This window comes from Cnephaeus nilssonii (genome assembly GCF_951640355.1).
Source record: "Cnephaeus nilssonii genome assembly, chromosome: 2".
NCBI lineage: Eukaryota > Metazoa > Chordata > Mammalia > Chiroptera > Vespertilionidae > Cnephaeus > Cnephaeus nilssonii.
In genome coordinates, this window is record NC_137073.1 from 31,185,770 (window position 1) to 31,202,978 (window position 17,209).

Below are 17,209 nucleotides of genomic sequence, written 5' to 3' on the forward strand. Positions count from 1 at the left end.
TCCTCTATTCCATCCTTAGTTAAAACAGCATTTCCTATAGACTCTGATCCTAGGCCCACCCCACTCCTATGATGTGGGAGCCTGGGAATCCGGGTGTTTAATAAGTGTCTCAGCTGGTCCTGAGGAAAGAAGACATGGACTTCTTTACTACACATGGGGAAACTGAGACTCAGCAGAGGGGTGACCTCCCCATCGTTTGGACTTGGTTCCTCTGACTTTTTCTAATGAAGAATGGAAGCCTGAGGTACCGGAGTATTACTTTTAATAAATATTTATGTTTTATTACCTCCTTAGCTCTTTGAGAAATGGTTATATCAAAGGCCTATTAATCTCTGAGCTCCTGGAAGACGAGGACAGATTGTTGGAGTGCCCTCCTAGCATGTAAAAAATTAGTGACGAGATAACGACACTGATGACAATGATGATTAAACTCCTCGCCAGGGCCTGGATCCAGTCCCTTAACTTCTCTGGATGAAGTGTCTTCCTTTGTTAAATCAGGATAATGACACTCTCCGGCTGTTGTTTGTGAGGCCAATTAACTACCTTCTTGGAAGGACTCAGACCTGTAAACACTCTGTAATCTATTCAAATGTAAAGAGCTTGTTGACTAGGACTTTATTTGTGAACCAAAGCATACAAAGTCTAAAGATGTAAATGTGCAGGTCTGCCTTGTGAAGTCAGGCTGCCAACCCCATTCCTATCTGCTGGTAATAGCCTTTCTAGTAATTGAAATCCTATAAAACAAGCAACTAATGGTTCTGCATTGCAAACAAACAAAACCCTGTATAGAATAAGTATGAATTGGTCTTTAAGAGACTTTTCCTGTTATAAACAATGCCTTAAGGTGTGTGTGTGTGTGTGTGTGTGTGTGTGTGTGCGCGCGCGCTTGTGTGTGTGTGTGTGTTATGGTTGTTATGTTGGAGTTCTTTTTTCATGTTGGTGTCAAGGCCAAAATCATTATAGGGCAGATCTACTTTTGGTAACCATTCCAACTTAAAATAATTTGTAAGAACTCCTGTGTTAGTCAATTTGGGCTGCTATAATAAAATACCATAGATGGGGTGGCTTATAAACAACAGAAATTTATTTCTTTTTTAAAAATATATGATTTTTTAAACTGATTTTAGAGAGAGAGGAAGAGAGATAGAGAAACATCAATGTGAGAGGGAAACATCTTTGGTTGCCTCTCATAGAAGCGGGGATCGAACCCGCAACCTGGGCATGTGCCCTGACTGGGAATCGAACTGGTGACCTTTTGGTGCACAGGATGATGCTCAACCAAGTGAGCCACACCTGCCAGGGGAGAAATTGATTGCTTATGGTTCTGGAGGCTGGGAAGTCCAAGGTCAAGGTGTTGGCAGATTTAGTGTCTAACGAGAGCCTGCTTTTTGGTTCCTAGATGGTCGTCATCTCTTTCTGACCTCAAGTGGCAGAGGGGCAAGGGAGCTCTCTGAGGCCTCTTTTATAAGGACACTAACCCGATTCATGAGAGCTCCACCCTCATGACCTATTCACCCCAAAGACCTTACCTCCAACTAGGATTTAACATAGGAATTTTGAGGGGGTGCAGCATTTAGTCTAGAGCAATTCCCAGCACAGAAATCCCAAGTGATATCGCTACCTAGTAGCCAACTGCAGGCTGCTCTTCTGCCATGTTCAGGCTGAAAGAGGGGAGGAGAAGGAAGGGGGATGTGGTGGGGAAGCACCTTGTCTGAATAACCTTGCAGTAGCTCCCACCCACATCAGAACCTTCACCCTACCCCCTTGGCCTACCCCTGTGAACTAATATCTTTTATAGCTTCCATAATTTATAAAACAAGTTAACATCTCTTATTTCATTCAAGCTTGAGAACAACCCTGTGAGGTAGTCAATGTGTTTATTTCCACTCCATTTTACAGATGAGGAAACTGAACTCTAGCGATGTGAAGTTTGCCTTGCCCTGGCTTCTTAGTTTGGGGTCATTTTTATGACAATCCACAGGCTTCCCTTGTGTAAGGGATATCCCCGCAGTGAAGTTGGTGCTGGGACCCAAATGGCACAAATGTTAGAAGATTTTGTTCTGGATGATGGCAATCCTACATAATAAAATGGTAACATGTAAATTACCATCACTCCGCTACGCCCATGATTGGGCCAGCAGGAGGCGCAGGGGGCGGGACTCAGGGTGGCCCGGGTAGCTGATTGGGCCAGCAGGACGCTGAGCTCGCGGCGCCACTGGCGCCGCGAGCTCAGCGTCTGTACCATGGCTGCCGGAGGCTTTCAGAAGGCCTGGGGCACCAGCGGACAGCCGGACAGGTCCCCCGCGATCAAAGGCCAAAGCGGGGGACCTGGCCGCCTGTCTGCGGAGGCTTTCGGAAGGCCTGGGTCGCCGGCGGACAGCCAGCCGGACAGGTCCCCCGCGATCAAAGGCCAAAGCGGGGGACCTGGCCGCCTGTCTGCTCCGGCGCAAGGCCTTTCGAAAGCCTCCACAGCGCCGGAGGCTTTCGGAAGGCCTGGGTCGCCGGCGGACAGCCAGCCGGACAGGTCCCCCGCGATCAAAGGCCAAAGCGGGGGACCTGGCCGCCTGTCTGCTCTGGTGCAAGGCCTTTCGAAAGCCTCCGCAGCGCCGGAGGCTTTCGGAAGGCCTGGGGCACCGGCGGACAGCCAGCCAGACAGGACCCCGCGATCAAAGGCCAAAGCGGGGGACCTGGCCGGCTCTCTGCTCCGGCGCAAGGCCTTTCGAAAGCCTCCGCAGCGCCGGAGGCTTTCGGAAGGCCTGGGTCGCCGGCGGACAGCCGGACAGGTCCCCCGCGATCAAAGGCCAAAGCGGGGGACCTGGCCGCCTGTCTGCTCTGGTGCAAGGCCTTTCAAAAGCCTCCGCAGCGCCGGAGGCTTTCGGAAGGCCTGGGGCACCGGCGGACAGCCAGCCAGACAGGACCCCGCGATCAAAGGCCAAAGCAGGGGACCTGGCCGGCTCTCTGCTCCGGCGCAAGGCCTTTCGAAAGCCTCCGCAGCGCCGGAGGCTTTCGGAAGGCCTGGGGCACCGGCGGACAGCCCGCTGGTGCACCAGGTGCATGATTAAATCATGCACTGGGCCTCTAGTAGATGGATAAAACAATTTGCTAGATAATGGAAATTGATGGGAGTTTTGGGGGTCCCCAAGCTGTGGTCTAGGGGAGGCTCACATTTCTGGAGCACTTTTAGCATGCCCGACCTTGTGCTAACCTACTAGTGTGCATCATAGCCTAGTGGTTAAGTGTGAGGTTTCAACTCCTGATTTTCCCATTTATCAAGTTTTTTAACTTCTCTGTGCCTCAGCTTTCTCTTCAGTTAAAAAAAAGAGAAAATATAGTAATAACCACAACAGTCTGCTTCTCATAGAGTGATTGTGAGGGTCAGATATGAGAATTAATACATAGAAAATTTTTGTAAGCATCCACGTTAGGGAAGGTCCCAAGGCTGCACAGCGAGTGAGCGGCATGGCTGGAATAGGCCTCCAAGTCCCTCCAGAACATATGTTCTTAAACATCAACCTCTTCTCCTTTGAGACTACCTACTTGTAAGTGCCAACACACCCAAGCTCTGATGCCATCCATGTATTCATTCAAGCATTTACTGAGTGCTTCCACTGTGGCAGGTCAAGCTGAATGCTGGGAATAAGGTCTCACCATGAATAAGGCGCTGTTCTGGCTGTGGAGAATGGGGGTGAGGGGCTTGGCAAGTGCAGCAAGAGAGGCTTACAGGCCAATACCAGGTGGTAAGTACCACAATGGCAGGAAGCCTAGGAGAAGAGAGGCACCCAACTCAATCTTGGGGAAGAGGAAGATCCCTGTACTGGGTCCTGAAGATGGGCTGAAAGCCCAGGAGCTGATGTGAAGTGGGTAGAGGCTTCCACTGGTAGTAGGGCCCGGGGAGCCAGGGGACTGCACTCTAGGAAAGAGTGAGGGGAGCAGGGGCGGCGGGCTACTGAGAGGAAAAATGGAGAGGGATCTGGAGGACCTGGTGCACTGGCTACCGAATGTGAGCCAAAGACAGTGGCCTGTGATCACATTCACATCCAGGAAGGACTGGTGCCTGCAATGTGGAGAACAGATGGGACAGGCAGGAGGACACAAAAGAGGAGCAGGGAGATGAGCTAGCCATTTATTCCAGAAACAGGGGCAGCAGGGAAGGTCTGGGGGTCTGAATGAAGGTGGCGGTAATGGTGGTGGGGGCTGTAGGGAGGGGCTTGAATTCCAGAACCCTCTTGCAAGGCTGGAGCAGCTTCATCTAACTTTTTAAAAGGCCCATTAAGCTGCCCTTTGGTGACTTTGTCCTTCAACTGCAGTAACCAGATTTCTTGGGAAACCATTTGGCATGAACTGACAAGGCATAGAGGGGGTTTTTGGGAGTGTCCTGCCTATCTCGTGGCAGACCCTGACAACCAATCTCTGGGAACTTAATTTAACCCAGGGCTTAAATCTCTGCAGGTGCCTGGTTAGCAGCAGGAAATATACTGCTGCCCTAAGGCTCTTTAAACTACAAATGAGAGACTTGGATTGAGTTTAGAGATCCTGAAGACACCAAATGCTATAGTGCTGGCTATTTAAGGTCCAGTTACCTGGCACCCAAAGCCAGAGATTGCAAGGCAGATAGATGGAAGAGGCTCCCAAGGACAGGATATTGCTTAGAGAATGAAGGCACTGCAAAGGCCTGGGTCCTATGTGAATGAGGAACACCCTGCCTTTGCCCAGCTTTCCACCCTAGGCTTCTTCCTAGAGTCCTGACCTGGAAGAGCATTTGCCAATTTCCCTGGTGTAAATATTCCACCATGTATGATTGCACACTACTAGTGTGACATCACCAAATCCAGAATTGGAAGAGAAGTGCAGTAGCACACCATCCTATAGTATTCACAACACAGATACAACACACACACCAGTAAATGACCTCAAGAGCATAGATTGTAGTGACAGTGAAATGTAGTAAAATAATTAGGAAGTGATTTTAAATATTTATCACCGTTGTTTTTAATATAGTTTATTTAACGGTAAGATTATCTAATTTAATCATTACAAAGGGCTCTGAAAAAGTTTTGGTAAGAGCTGGCTATAGGACCCCACTCACTTTAGGGCAAGTCTTGGCCATGTTTGCCCATTTTTGTTTCTTCATCACCTTGTGGGCTGTTAATTACCTCTGGGGTGGGATGGACTTACACAGGGGACTATTTTCCCATTGGCCTGACAGAGCTCTTCTCTGCTCATTTCTCAAATGTCAGGCTTTGGCCCTTTGCATTCAATTATTTTCTGGGAGCTCAGATTCTGGTCCCACCACTCTCTTTGTTCCTCAGGGGAGACACCCGGCAGTTCTAACTCTGATCCCTATGACTTCCATTCCCCACATTCTGTCATCCAATCCCTGCCCTTTCCTACAGTTTCTCCTCTGGAGACTCCCAGCAGCATCTCTCCCAACCGTCACTTAACATAAGTCAGGATCCATCCCCTTCCAGCTGATTGTTGTGGGGGCTGCCCTGGCTGTCCTTTCTTCTGCTCCTCTCCTTCTCCAGTCCTCCAGCCCATGACTCCCGATCGCCATTCAGATCATGTCCCCTCTCTGTTTAAGATTCTGCAGTGGGACCTGCTCCTTATCAGGTCTTCCGGGCTCCCTGTTCTTTTATCAGCCACTGATACTTGCTGTGCAGGGCAGCCCCAGTGCTCAAGACGGAAGGTTCTCTGTTCTTATTACACCCAGGCCACTCTCATGCATTTGCTGGCACATAGCACTTTTTTTTAAATCCTCACTCGAGGATATTTTTTCCATTGATTTTTAGAGAGATGGAAGGGAGAGGGAGAGACAGAAACACTGATGTGAGAGAGACACAAAGATTGGTTGCCTCCCAAATGCCCCCGACCAGGGTAGGGAGACTGCAACTGAGGTTTGTGCCCTTGACTGGAATTGAACCCGGGACTCTTCAGTCCACAGGCCAAGGCTCTCTCCCCTGAGCCAAACAGGCTAGGGCACTTAGCACTTTTTGTTGGTTAGACCTAGTGGCAAAACTCTCCTGAATCATTTCTGTAACATGTTTCCTCCTATTGATATATCTCACCTCTCGGGGGAATTTTAAAATTAATCAGCAGCACTGAGGGACAGACTGAAAGGCATCGAAGTCACAGTTTCAGCAAAGATGAGTCTGGGCGGGTTCCCGGGTCTTTTTTGGGACACACAGGCTGAGTCCTTGTTCTGAGAGGCAGGGTGGGGCGGACATCAAGACTGTTGGCTGATAGTGAAACACTGAGGCCAGCCAATGGTTTTGGCATTCCTTAGGCAAACAAGTGAGCAGAATTAGCATTGCTGATGAATTGCGGCAGTTAAACTGTACTGTGCAGTGCACACGGATGCATGGGTGGCCTGGGGAGGTAAGAACATTTCTCTAACAAAATAAAACAAAACAAAAACAAACCCCACTAACTGTAACTATTTATAAAGCTGAAGGCAAATGGGTGAGTCCTGAATCAATTCTTAATTTTTTAAATATTTTCCCCTTGTGTGTAGGCAATGGTCAAACTAGAACAGAAAGATTCTGAGAAATAAGCTAGACTCACGGGGGAGCACAGCCCTGAAGTCAGGATGCCAACCTGACCATGCCCATCCCCTCGGGACCTCCCTACCACGTGGCAGAATCCCCACCAGCCAGGGGTCTCTTTGAGCTTTTAGTAAGTCCTCCCCTCCGTGCAGAGGAGGCAGATGTCCCAGGCGGGGAATAAATTCCCTGAAGCTGAGCTGATTTAAACAGTGTTTGTAGAAAATATTTTTCCAAAAAATACTGTCAAGTTCTTTCTACGTGACGTGTATAGTGCATGATCTCTAAGTGTCCTATAATAATTATGATGTAATAAGAGTGAAAATTTATTATTTACTAGGTTCCAGGCACTGTGTTAAGTACTTTATAGGCACTACTTCAATTAATTATCACAACAGTTTTATAATAGAAGTTGGGTGGATATTAAAAATATGTAACAACTACTCTAGCATTAACCTTTTGATTGCATGATGATGGGGAGCTCTGGGGGCTTGGGAGCAGGGTCACTCAGGGGGCTGGGGTAGCTTCTATTCACTGATTGGTATGGGAGTATTTTAACAACTGGTGTGACCACACATACCATCTGATTATCAGGTATATTAATATATTCATATGAAGTATATTAATAAAGATTGACTTTGACTCATAGAGAACCAGTAGCTTAAACAAATAGGTGTTTATTTCTCACAGAAATAATGAATACACTGAGAAAGGTTGCTGAGGGCTAGAATGTTCTGATCATCAAGAGAAGAGCTCTATTTTGGGGTCATTAAACAATAGGTAGAATGCCTGGCCAGAGAGGCTTAGTTGGTTGAGCATCATCCTGTGTACTGAAGGGTTGCTGGTTCCATTCCCAGTCAGGGCACATACCTGGGTTGCAGGTTTGATCTCCAGTCCAGGAGCATACTAAAGGCAGCCAATCAATGTCTCTCTCACTCTGCATGTCCTTGAGTGAGGATTAAAAAAATGAAAAGTATCAAAAGTATTTGTTAAAAAAAAGAGAAGTTAGGACTTGCTGTCCACCAATGGATGAATGGATAAACATATTATGTTATATACATAGAAGGGAATATTATTCAGCCTTAAACGGGAAGAAAATTCTTACATATGCTACAACATGGACATTAAGCCAAGGGAACTAAACCAGGCACAAAAGACACTGCTTGCCTTTACTATGAGAGCCAAAACATTCTAACTTTCTTGGGTTCTCTGACAGCCTGGGGTGGTCATGTAGCAAGGTATGGCCAAGAAGTAGGCAGAAAACTATTGGGGTGATTTTTGGGGAAATCTTTTCTTTGAAAAGAGAAACCAACATTAATGCTATGCTTCACTCTCTTTTTGTGCTTTGTGTGTAGATGTGATGTCTGGAGCTATGGAACCATCTTGTAACCATGAGGGAAAGATCAAGAGAGTCATTGAGATGTCATTTCTGACATTACTGAGATGCTGGAGCAATACCAACTGTATTTGCCTCTTGATTTCTTATTATACTAGAGGCCCGGTGCATGAAATTTGTGCACGGGTAGGGTCCCTAGGCCTGGCTGGCGATCAGGGCCGATGGGGGCCTTCCTTCCCCAGCCGCTGGCTGTCAGCCGGGGCCTTCCTTTGTTCCGCACTGCCCCCGGTGGTCAGCGCACATCATAGTGAGCAGTTGAACTCCTGAGGGGACAATTTGCATATTAGTCTTTTATTATATAGAATGAGAAAAAAATACCTAATGTTTAAGCTTCTTGATGTAGGCAAAAGCTTTTCTAGCTGATACAAATAGCCTAGCTAATTATTATATTGGAGTCAATGAAGTGACACTTTTAGTCAATGTAGAATGCCTACACTGTACCAGGCTCTGTGTTAGGTTCTGAGTTTTTGGTGGGTTTCAGGAAGTCTTCCTGGACCTCCTCAGACTGAGTGAGCTGTGCCCTCTCTGTGCATTCTGCATGGGAGATGCTTCATTTGATGGTCAGTTCCTTGAAGACAGAGATCACATGTCTGAGTCATTTCTGTATTGCCAGTGCCCAGGGTAGTGTCTGACGCACAAAACAGCCCTCAGTTAGGCACATAAATTACTGAATAAAATAAGTGCCATTTCAGGTGTCCAGGATCTGAAAAGTATGAGAGCCTCATTTGCTAGCTTCTAGGTGTGTTGAGGCCTTTTCTTTCTGCCTCCCCTCCCCGCTACCCTGACCCTGACACACACACACACACACACACACACACACACACACACACACACACACACCAGTGAGTGCTTATTCCACTGGACAGAGATTTGGCAACGATTACTGTCATGATCTCACCTGAATCAGGCACATGGAATGGGGCTGGGGAGCCAAGGCCTTTATAAAATTAATTATGAACAGGCTCTGAGAAGCTGCTGCAGAGATGCTGGCAGCCGGGTTCTTAGCCTTTTGGCTGCGGGGATTGGACACTGCTGGGAGGAGCAGCGTAGGTAAAAATAAGCTAATTAGGTCTGGCATGTGCCTGTGCTCTGAGAGTGTCCCATGCTCCCGGGGTACATTTGCTGTCACTTCGCACTGGAGAGTGGTCAGAGGTCATGCCCTTGGACTAGAGAACCTTGGCACTTTGTTGGGGTTGCCCCATGGGGGAGGGGATTTCACTGGGCAGGACAGGGATTTGGGTAATTCTGTTGGACCATGGTTGTCAGCATAGACTGGCAGCTCAAACAAGGAGAAATTCACCTCTTTCTGAACGGAAGCTTGTGTTTATTTATTTTATTACATTACATTTTTTTACATTTACATTTCCCTTTAGCATGTTATGTATTTTCCATAATGCATCTGGGGAACAGGAGGCCAGGCTGGATAGACATTTCTGACGTGCACTCAGCAGCTTTCTCTCCTTAAGTCGAAGGTTGTACCACATAGTGATAAGAGCGTCGCGTCTGGCAGCCCAGAAGTTCATCTCTAGGATCTGCCACTAACTACTGTGCACTCAGAGGTAGGTTACTTCTTTCTGAGTTTCAAGCGCCCTTGCCTGAAATGGGACCTAGCCATTCCCTCTAGGGCTGTTGTGAAGACGAAAGGAGTGTAGATAAAGTGCCAAGTGCAGCTTGACATATGGTAGATGCTCCCTCAGTGGTGGCCACAGTACCATTATTACGCTAACCATTGTTTATTCCAAGGAATACAAAGGAAGACAGGCTAACTGTGTGTGTGTGTGTGTGTGTGTGTGTGTGTGTGTGTAGGAAACATATACATATCCATCCCTTTTTGAACTTCCAGATTTAAAATATCTGCAGATGGAAGCTTACTTTGGGTAGATAATTTTCAAGTCTCCCCTTAGCAGTGTGTTTTGGTTACTAATCAGAGCTCACATTTACTGAGCCAAGCGCATGCCTCATTTCATTTAATCTTCACAAACAACCCCATCAATTCGGCACAAATCTCTGTTTTTGAGGACATGGAGACCCAGGGAGGCTCATGTTTGCCCCAGGCCTTGCAGGATTCATTTCCTGGCAGTCCCCATTCGGAGTCCTGACCCCAGGCCACCCCGCCTCTCATAAAGATGCACCCTAGCTCCTGCCCTGCTGTGCTGTGTTGTGGAGTGTGTCTTGTTGAATAGGCAGCCTTCTGCCTTTGTAACTTCATTTGAACTGTTGACTCTGCTGGCTTGCTGTGTTGATCCCTTTAGTTGAGATCAGCTTGTTCTTTTCTCAAAGCCAACCTATTTGCACAAAAGCACTAAGGAGCCCGAAGATTGCTGAATATTTAACATTCACAGGCAACATGCCACAGTAACCAAAAACACTTGAAACAGGCCCAGACAAGGGGGTGGGGGAAGGAGAGGACTGGAAGAGGAGGCCCAGCAGATTGCTGGCCAGCGGCAGTGTCATTCAGGCACTTCTCATCGCTGGAGGAACCGCAGCTTGGTTAAGTCAGAGAAACACTAGCCAGCGCTGCTATTGTTCACATCTGCCAAGGGTAACTGCCTTTGGCAGTAGAGTTTGCAAAACCCCAAACAAAAGAGCTATTGATGAAGATGAGCCTCTGCGTAAGTACATGGATGGCAGTAACATATTTAGACAGGTAGTGTCTTGGACTTAGGGCCCAGGGTTACAGCTAAATCACACCCATTGCTTCTATTTGGCCCTTAAATTTCCGCTTCCTGTAGAAAGTGGATAGCTGGGAAGGTTCCCCTGTGTGAAGGGCAGGGAGAAGGAATGCTTGACCGGGGCAGAAAGCACTTAGAGAAAGGCAAAGCCTACTTAGGATCAGAATTTTAGATCTTAGCTTGCTGTGAGTTTTCATTCAAGCCAGCTATATACATTTTTCTTCCTGCTGTAACACGCAGGGGGTACACGGACCATATTTCCTTCTTAATTGCGGACAGAGAGGTACAAATTTACTGAATGGAAATAGAATGCTTGTGGAGTGAATTGAATTGGGTTGTCAAGTTGCATTCAAGCAAGTGTTCTTTAGTCGGAGCAGGTACATAAGGCCAGAGTTCTTGGCTGGAAAGGCGAAAACACAGAGGAGTTAGAAATGCCAGGTGTATGATACTGTTGTGGCTGGCAACTGCATAAGGCAGGCAAAGAAAACAGCTCCTGTGCTTAGGGAGAGAAATGCAGTTTAGAAACACAGCACCGTTGTGATGACAGCTCAAACCTGTGAGGGAAGGAAAGAGTAAAGAGCTGTGTCGGTGTCATTTGTTTAATTTTGCCTATTTTACATCTTGCTCACGTCTAAGAAACACTTCCAGGAGCTGTTTTGTCTAACTAGGTATACTCCAGTCCTTTTTCACTTTGGAGTGGGAGGGAAGCAGTACATCTAAAATTAAGGTCACAAAATATCAGAATGAGAAGATCAGGGCCCTGGAATGCTCGTTTTTGACAGGCACCCCCGGAACTGCTATAAACTTATGGCCAAATATCTGTGACTGGCGAACAAGCGGCTCGTGGGGCAGTGGGGGCAGTGTCTCCTTCCTTTGGATGGAAGGTGTGGGCAGCCAGGGCATCCCAGTGAACAGCTGATTGGGGAGGACCCTTGTCCCGTTTTGCAGTGGCTCCTGGGATCTAGGCGGATGCTTCCAGCTTCTGGAGGAATCCCCCAGGGACAGACACGGACGGAGTTGCGAGTCTACGTCCAGCTGGAGACTAGCGTCACATTGTGTAATGCATTACGCAGGTCCCTTCCAGTCCAGGTAAACTGAGTGAATGCAGTGGTGGGGAGCAAGCCAGGCAGAGAGGCCTGGGGAAGAACCTCTTGGGCAGTGGAGGAGGCGGATCTGGGGATCTGGTCTGACTCAGAATTCCTGGACAGCCTGCCTTGCCTTCGACTTCGCTGGCCTTCTAGTGGTTCGGGAAGACACCGCACAAGGAAACACGGGGGGTAAGAGTAATTCCAGATTGCGATAAGGAGAAAGGAGAAACTAAAGATGTGTCGTGATAGAGAGGGGGACATGGGGGATGGGGAGGGCGACACTAGATAGGAGCCAAGGACTAGCCAGCATAGGTGACTTTTCAAACACAGGCTCCCCCCAGGGGCGATTCTAGTGCTCCACCTGCCTGGGCCCGCAGAGGCTGGGCTGTTCCTAATCCTCATCCACTATGACCCTTTAGCTCTGACCTTGGGAACAGCACACGAATGCATGTGGGTGTGGAGTAAATTCCCCCGATGACGAGAAGCCACAGCGGGTGTGGACCTGCTTCGCCAAGCAGAAAGTGGGGAGATGGACTGGGTGTCAAGCGAAGCTTGGTCCTGCCAGAGATTTGGGAAAATCCAGAGGAAGGGAGAGAAGCGGCAGTGCTGGGGAGAGTGAATGAGAATCATGGTCAAGCATCTCGGCTTACAGTTTCAGCTCCGCCACTTGCTAGCCCTCTATCCTTGAGGAAATTAAAGGACGTTCCTGAGCCTCAGTTCTCTCTGCTTTAAAATAGGACCCTCAGTCCTCTCTGCTTTAAAGTAAGCTCAGAGGGCTGTTCCATGGTTCAGGGAGAGGACACGTGTGAAACGCTAGGCACAGTGCTTAGCCTGTAATAGCTGTTGATTGTATCCTCCCTCCCTCCCCCCTCCCCCCTCTCCCCTCCTTCCCTCCCTCCCATTTTACCTCCCCAGCCCGCCCGGGAAGTCCAGACAGCAGAAGAGATTTAGATGCTCCTGGCTTCAGTTGGAGGTGGATGAGCCAACATCCACCCTCGCCTGTGTTCCAGGTCTGTTAGGAGAAATCTGCTGAAGGTGGAAAAGCTGGGTGACTTTGCTTGTGCTTGTCTCTGAAAGAGAAAAGACATTCTTTTGATTCTGTTTTGTCTCTGCTTTAAAAGAACACACAGCACCTCGTAGCTGCAACAAGAGCCTTGTTTGATCCCCTCCTTTATCTTCCTCTAGCTGGCTCCGGGCTGCCTTATTTGGGATCTCTACGGAGGGCAGAGGAAAAGCTCCTAAAGGGAGGAGGAGGGGGGTGGTGACGTGCTCCTCCTTCGCAAGGCAGAACTGGAGTGAGTCGTTCTTGGCTCACCAGCTGTGTGGATGAGTGTGCTTAGCTGTTTTTGGCAGCTAGTTCCTAGTTTACTTGGCCCCAGCTGGATCTCTTGATTTCAGCTAAGGAGGGCTGTTATGTCCTCATTTTAGAGGGTGGGTGCATACATGTTAGCCTTAGAAATCCTATTTATTGAACACCTACTATGTGCTTAGCTTTATACACAATAAGCCCTTGGGAAGAACCAGATGTGTGAAAGGCTAGAATTGTGAGTATGAGAGGAGTTGGAGAGCTTTAAGGAGGCATGACTTCTGAGTTGCAAGAAGGTGTAGTTCATCAAACACTTACTGAGCGTCTGTGATGTGAATGAGATGTGGGAGAGAGATGAGTAAGAAATTACACTATGATAGGAGCACGGAGGGGGGAGTGACTGAGTGAAGCTGGAGGAGGAAGTAGAGGACATCAGGGGCTGGGGAGAAGGGGGGGGGGTGCAAGCTGAGGGTGCCCTGCAGAGGCTTCCAGGCAGGGGTGAGAGAGCCAAGGTATTTAACAACTTGGCTTCTTGCTGGCCAGGCATTCACCCTTCATTGCTGGAGGAAGGGAAGTGGTAGGAGATGAGGTCAAAAGGCAGGTGGAGGTCAGAGGATGAATAGCCTTTTATACTCAGCTTAAAGCGTGGACCTTAAGGCAAAACCGTGGGAGCTGTGGAAAGGTTTTAGGCCAGGGGAGGGGACTGCAATTGGATGGTGGCCCTGCAGCTAGGGACAAGGTAGACTGGCAAAGGAGGAAACCCATCAGCAAGTTTTTCCAGGAGTCCTTGAGGGAGTTATGAGAGTCTATATTGAGGCAGCAAGGAGGGCGAGGGCATGGGTTTAAGGTACATTCACAAGGTCAAATCCAAGTACTGTTAATGGATCGGATGCACAAGGTGATGGAGAGGGAGAATTTAGGGTGATTCTGGATTTTGGGAAGAGTAAAGGTGGTGCCTGGTGCAACAGAATCCAGAAGAAGGTGAGGGTGGGAGTGGAGTGGGGCCACTTGATGAGGGAGAGGACAGAGTAAAGGGGGAGGCTGTGCGTAAGCATCACAGGCTCAGGAAGTCCCAGGAGTGAAAGCAGCGTGGTGTGTATAGAAGATCCTGTTGAAGCCAATGTGATGTGAGTAGACTGAAGAAGTGGGACAGAGGTTGAATGTGTGGCTAGTTTCAGGCCTGTCTTGGAGCCAGCAGGGAGGGTTTAGACTTGATGGAATCAAGGGTGACAGGTTAAAAGGGGTGTTAAGATTAGGCTGGTGTTAATATTAGGCTGGCAGCTGAGTGAGGGTTGGGCTGGAGGAAAGGACACTGGCGAGAAAGGTAAAAATGGGAGGTTTGTATGAGGTTCACTGAGCTCTAGGGATTTGGGGGCCCTGCGGTCCAGTGGCAGTGGGTGAAGGGCTGCTAAAGGGAGCAAGGAGGAGTGAAAGCAAGACTTCCTCACTTCACTACTTTTTGTTGTTTTATCTTTGGGGTTTGGTGAAATATTTCATTTGACCCGAGTTTTGCTGCTAAAGTAAAATTGAAAAACCATTGCACTAGGCAAAAAAAGTGGAGGCTGTGAGCAAGCATGGACACTACCTGCGAATACAAAGGGTCATAAGAGACTACTATGAACAGTTCTATACCAACAGATTGGATAACCTAGGAATTTGTCCATTTCTTCTAGGTTATCCAATCTGTTGGTGTAGAATTATTCATAATAGTCTCTTATGATCCTTTGTATTTCTATGGTATTAGTTGTCATGCCTCCTCTTTAATATCTGATATCATTTATTTGAGTCTTCTCTCATATTCTTTGTTAGACTAACTATAGATCTGTTAATTTTGTTTATCTTTTCTAAAAATCAGCTCTTAGTTTTGTTGATCTTTTCTATTGTTTTTCTGGTCTCAATTGTATTTATTTCTGCTCTGATCTTTGTTATTTCCTTCCTTCTGTTTACTTTGGGCTTACGTTTGTTCTTAATTGAAATTTCTAACACTTGAGTAACAAAGGAGCCATGATGGTCTTACACAAGGCAAAGGAAGTGGGGTTTCTTCCTTCCTCTTTGATTAGGCTACAGGTATGAGGAGTGCAAATCATAGTAAACCTGGGAACCAGGCTTGATATACGGTAAATGGAAGAGGCCTAAGGGATCCGGGAAGGGCTAGCAATAGCGCTTAACACCCGCTGTTGGAGAAAATGACCCTCTAGAATGCTTTTCTGACTTGTCCATCATAAGTGAGATGAATATGCACCCATAAGAGGAGTTGGTTGATTCCAAATATGTTCAGACTTGCTTGGCACTTCCTCCCACCTGGTCTAGTCCAGCAGTCCACGGTGCAGTGAGCAAAGCAGTGGCTGATGTAGTGTGTTTTGTATGTTTTTCATGGAGCCATATCTAGTCAATTTAAATAAATGTCCTTTCATCTGAGAATTGGTTCTTTCTAAATTTCATGAAATGCTGCTAATGTGTTTTTGTATTTTTGTTCTTGTTTTGGCAAAGGAAAAAATGGGCAATTCTATTTTAGTCCCAAAAATCTTTTTAGGAAAATGTTTCAGAGCATGAAACCCAATTTCTTGGGAGCCACAGTTGAAACTCTAGGTATGTAGTGAAAACACTAGTGGCTGTGACTTGGGACCCAGGGACACTCTTGAGGCTGTCCCTCCTCTCCAACTCCCCTCCATTATAGACACTCTCCCTCTCTCCTGGACCACCTGTCTTGTTCTTTTTTTTTTTTTTTTTTTTTTTTACTTTTCCTCAAGGAAATATTTACTGCATATTATTAGTGATCATATTTTACATAAAAGATTAAAGGTTATACACTTTCAAAAACATAAAATTGAAATCAAGGCATCTATCACATTTACATGCTGAAACAAAGTCCTGGTTTTCGGAATCCAGCAGTCAATCATGATTCTGGTCCAGGGCCACCAGTCCATGATTTCCAATAGTTGAGGATCTTGTCAGTAATTGGAACAAAATCTTCTTTATATGTGACAATTGTTTCCACATAAAACCCTTTTGGGGGCTCAGTTATTTCATTCCTTAGGTCTAATTCATCACTTGACTCAGGGCTTTCATATGTTGAGACATCTTTTTGTTCTACTTTATCACCTCCTGACTTGCTCTTTTTGCGGCGGCCGGTGAAAATCAAGGCGCCCAACACGCTCCAGGTGCCCAAAGCGTAAACCGCGGACATGCGCCGGTACCAAGCTGAGGCCTGGTCCGGACGCATGGCGCCACCGGAGGAAGGAAAGTCTTCTCCAAGCCTCGCGGGCGTAGGCGGTTCACCTGTCTTGTTCTTGATTATTCTGCTCTGTCTGACTCTTTTGGCTCATGTGATCTTTGGACCAACTGCTTGGTTCCTGATTCTGCCATCATCCCTGTGTGTGGCCTTCAGAGCAACCTCATTTCATGTGCTAACTCCCTGACTATTTCCAGTACCAGAACCTTAGCTCCGGACCTATGGCCAAACTCCTCAGGAAACCTCAGAAGACAGTTTACATGCACATTTTCTGATATGATACTTTTATGTGTTATTGATTAAATTTCTATTCAGTTAACAGTATCTGGCATGCCTTTCTTGGATATCAGGCATTCCAAGGAGTACTGATCTTGGAAAATATTGTACAAAGTGTGTTTGCTGAGGGTCTAAGGAAAGGGTAGGCTGTCCTGGGGGCACACGTGTTTATAAGTGTGAAAGCACCATGGGCAGTGGAGTGTATACTGAGCTGAGAGGAAACCTGTATTTAAGTTCCTGCGTCACTGTTAATAGCTGCAAGTGACTTACTTAATTCACTCAAATGAATGCCTTGTTTTATGGATGAATGAAATGGGTCTGGCCTGGATTCTGTGAGGCTCTTTCTAAGTCTGCAGTTCTCTGATAGCACATGTAGTCCTGGGGTCACCTGTCACCTCTGAGGACTATAGTTGGAGCTTGCAGATCATGATAACTAACAGCAGATGGGACCTAATTTATTAACCCCAGTGAGAGTGGCAGAGCCCAAGATGAGGAGAACCTGGCTCCTCATGGGCCTTTTATTTCTTACTAGAGGCCCGGTGCATGAAATTCGTGCATGGGGGTGTGTGTCCCTCAGCCCAGTCTGCACCCTCTCCAATCTGGGACCCCTCGAGGGATGTCCGACTGCCCGTTTAGGCCCGATCCCGGTAGGACTAAACGGGCAGTCGGACATCCCTCTCACAATCCAGGACTGCTGGCT

General features: G+C 47.4%; 1 protein-coding gene across 1 annotated transcript; it reads right to left on the reverse strand.

The window, feature by feature from the left end:
* Window positions 1–15,897: 15,897 nt before the first annotated feature.
* LOC307110487 (small integral membrane protein 26-like) lies at window positions 15,898–16,224 on the reverse strand (the record flags this gene model as incomplete). The annotated part of the gene is made up of 1 exon (XM_079789608.1): window positions 15,898–16,224. One exon carries the CDS (start codon window positions 16,222–16,224, stop codon window positions 15,898–15,900), a length of 327 nt encoding a protein of 108 aa, XP_079645734.1.
* Window positions 16,225–17,209: the final 985 nt, after the last annotated feature.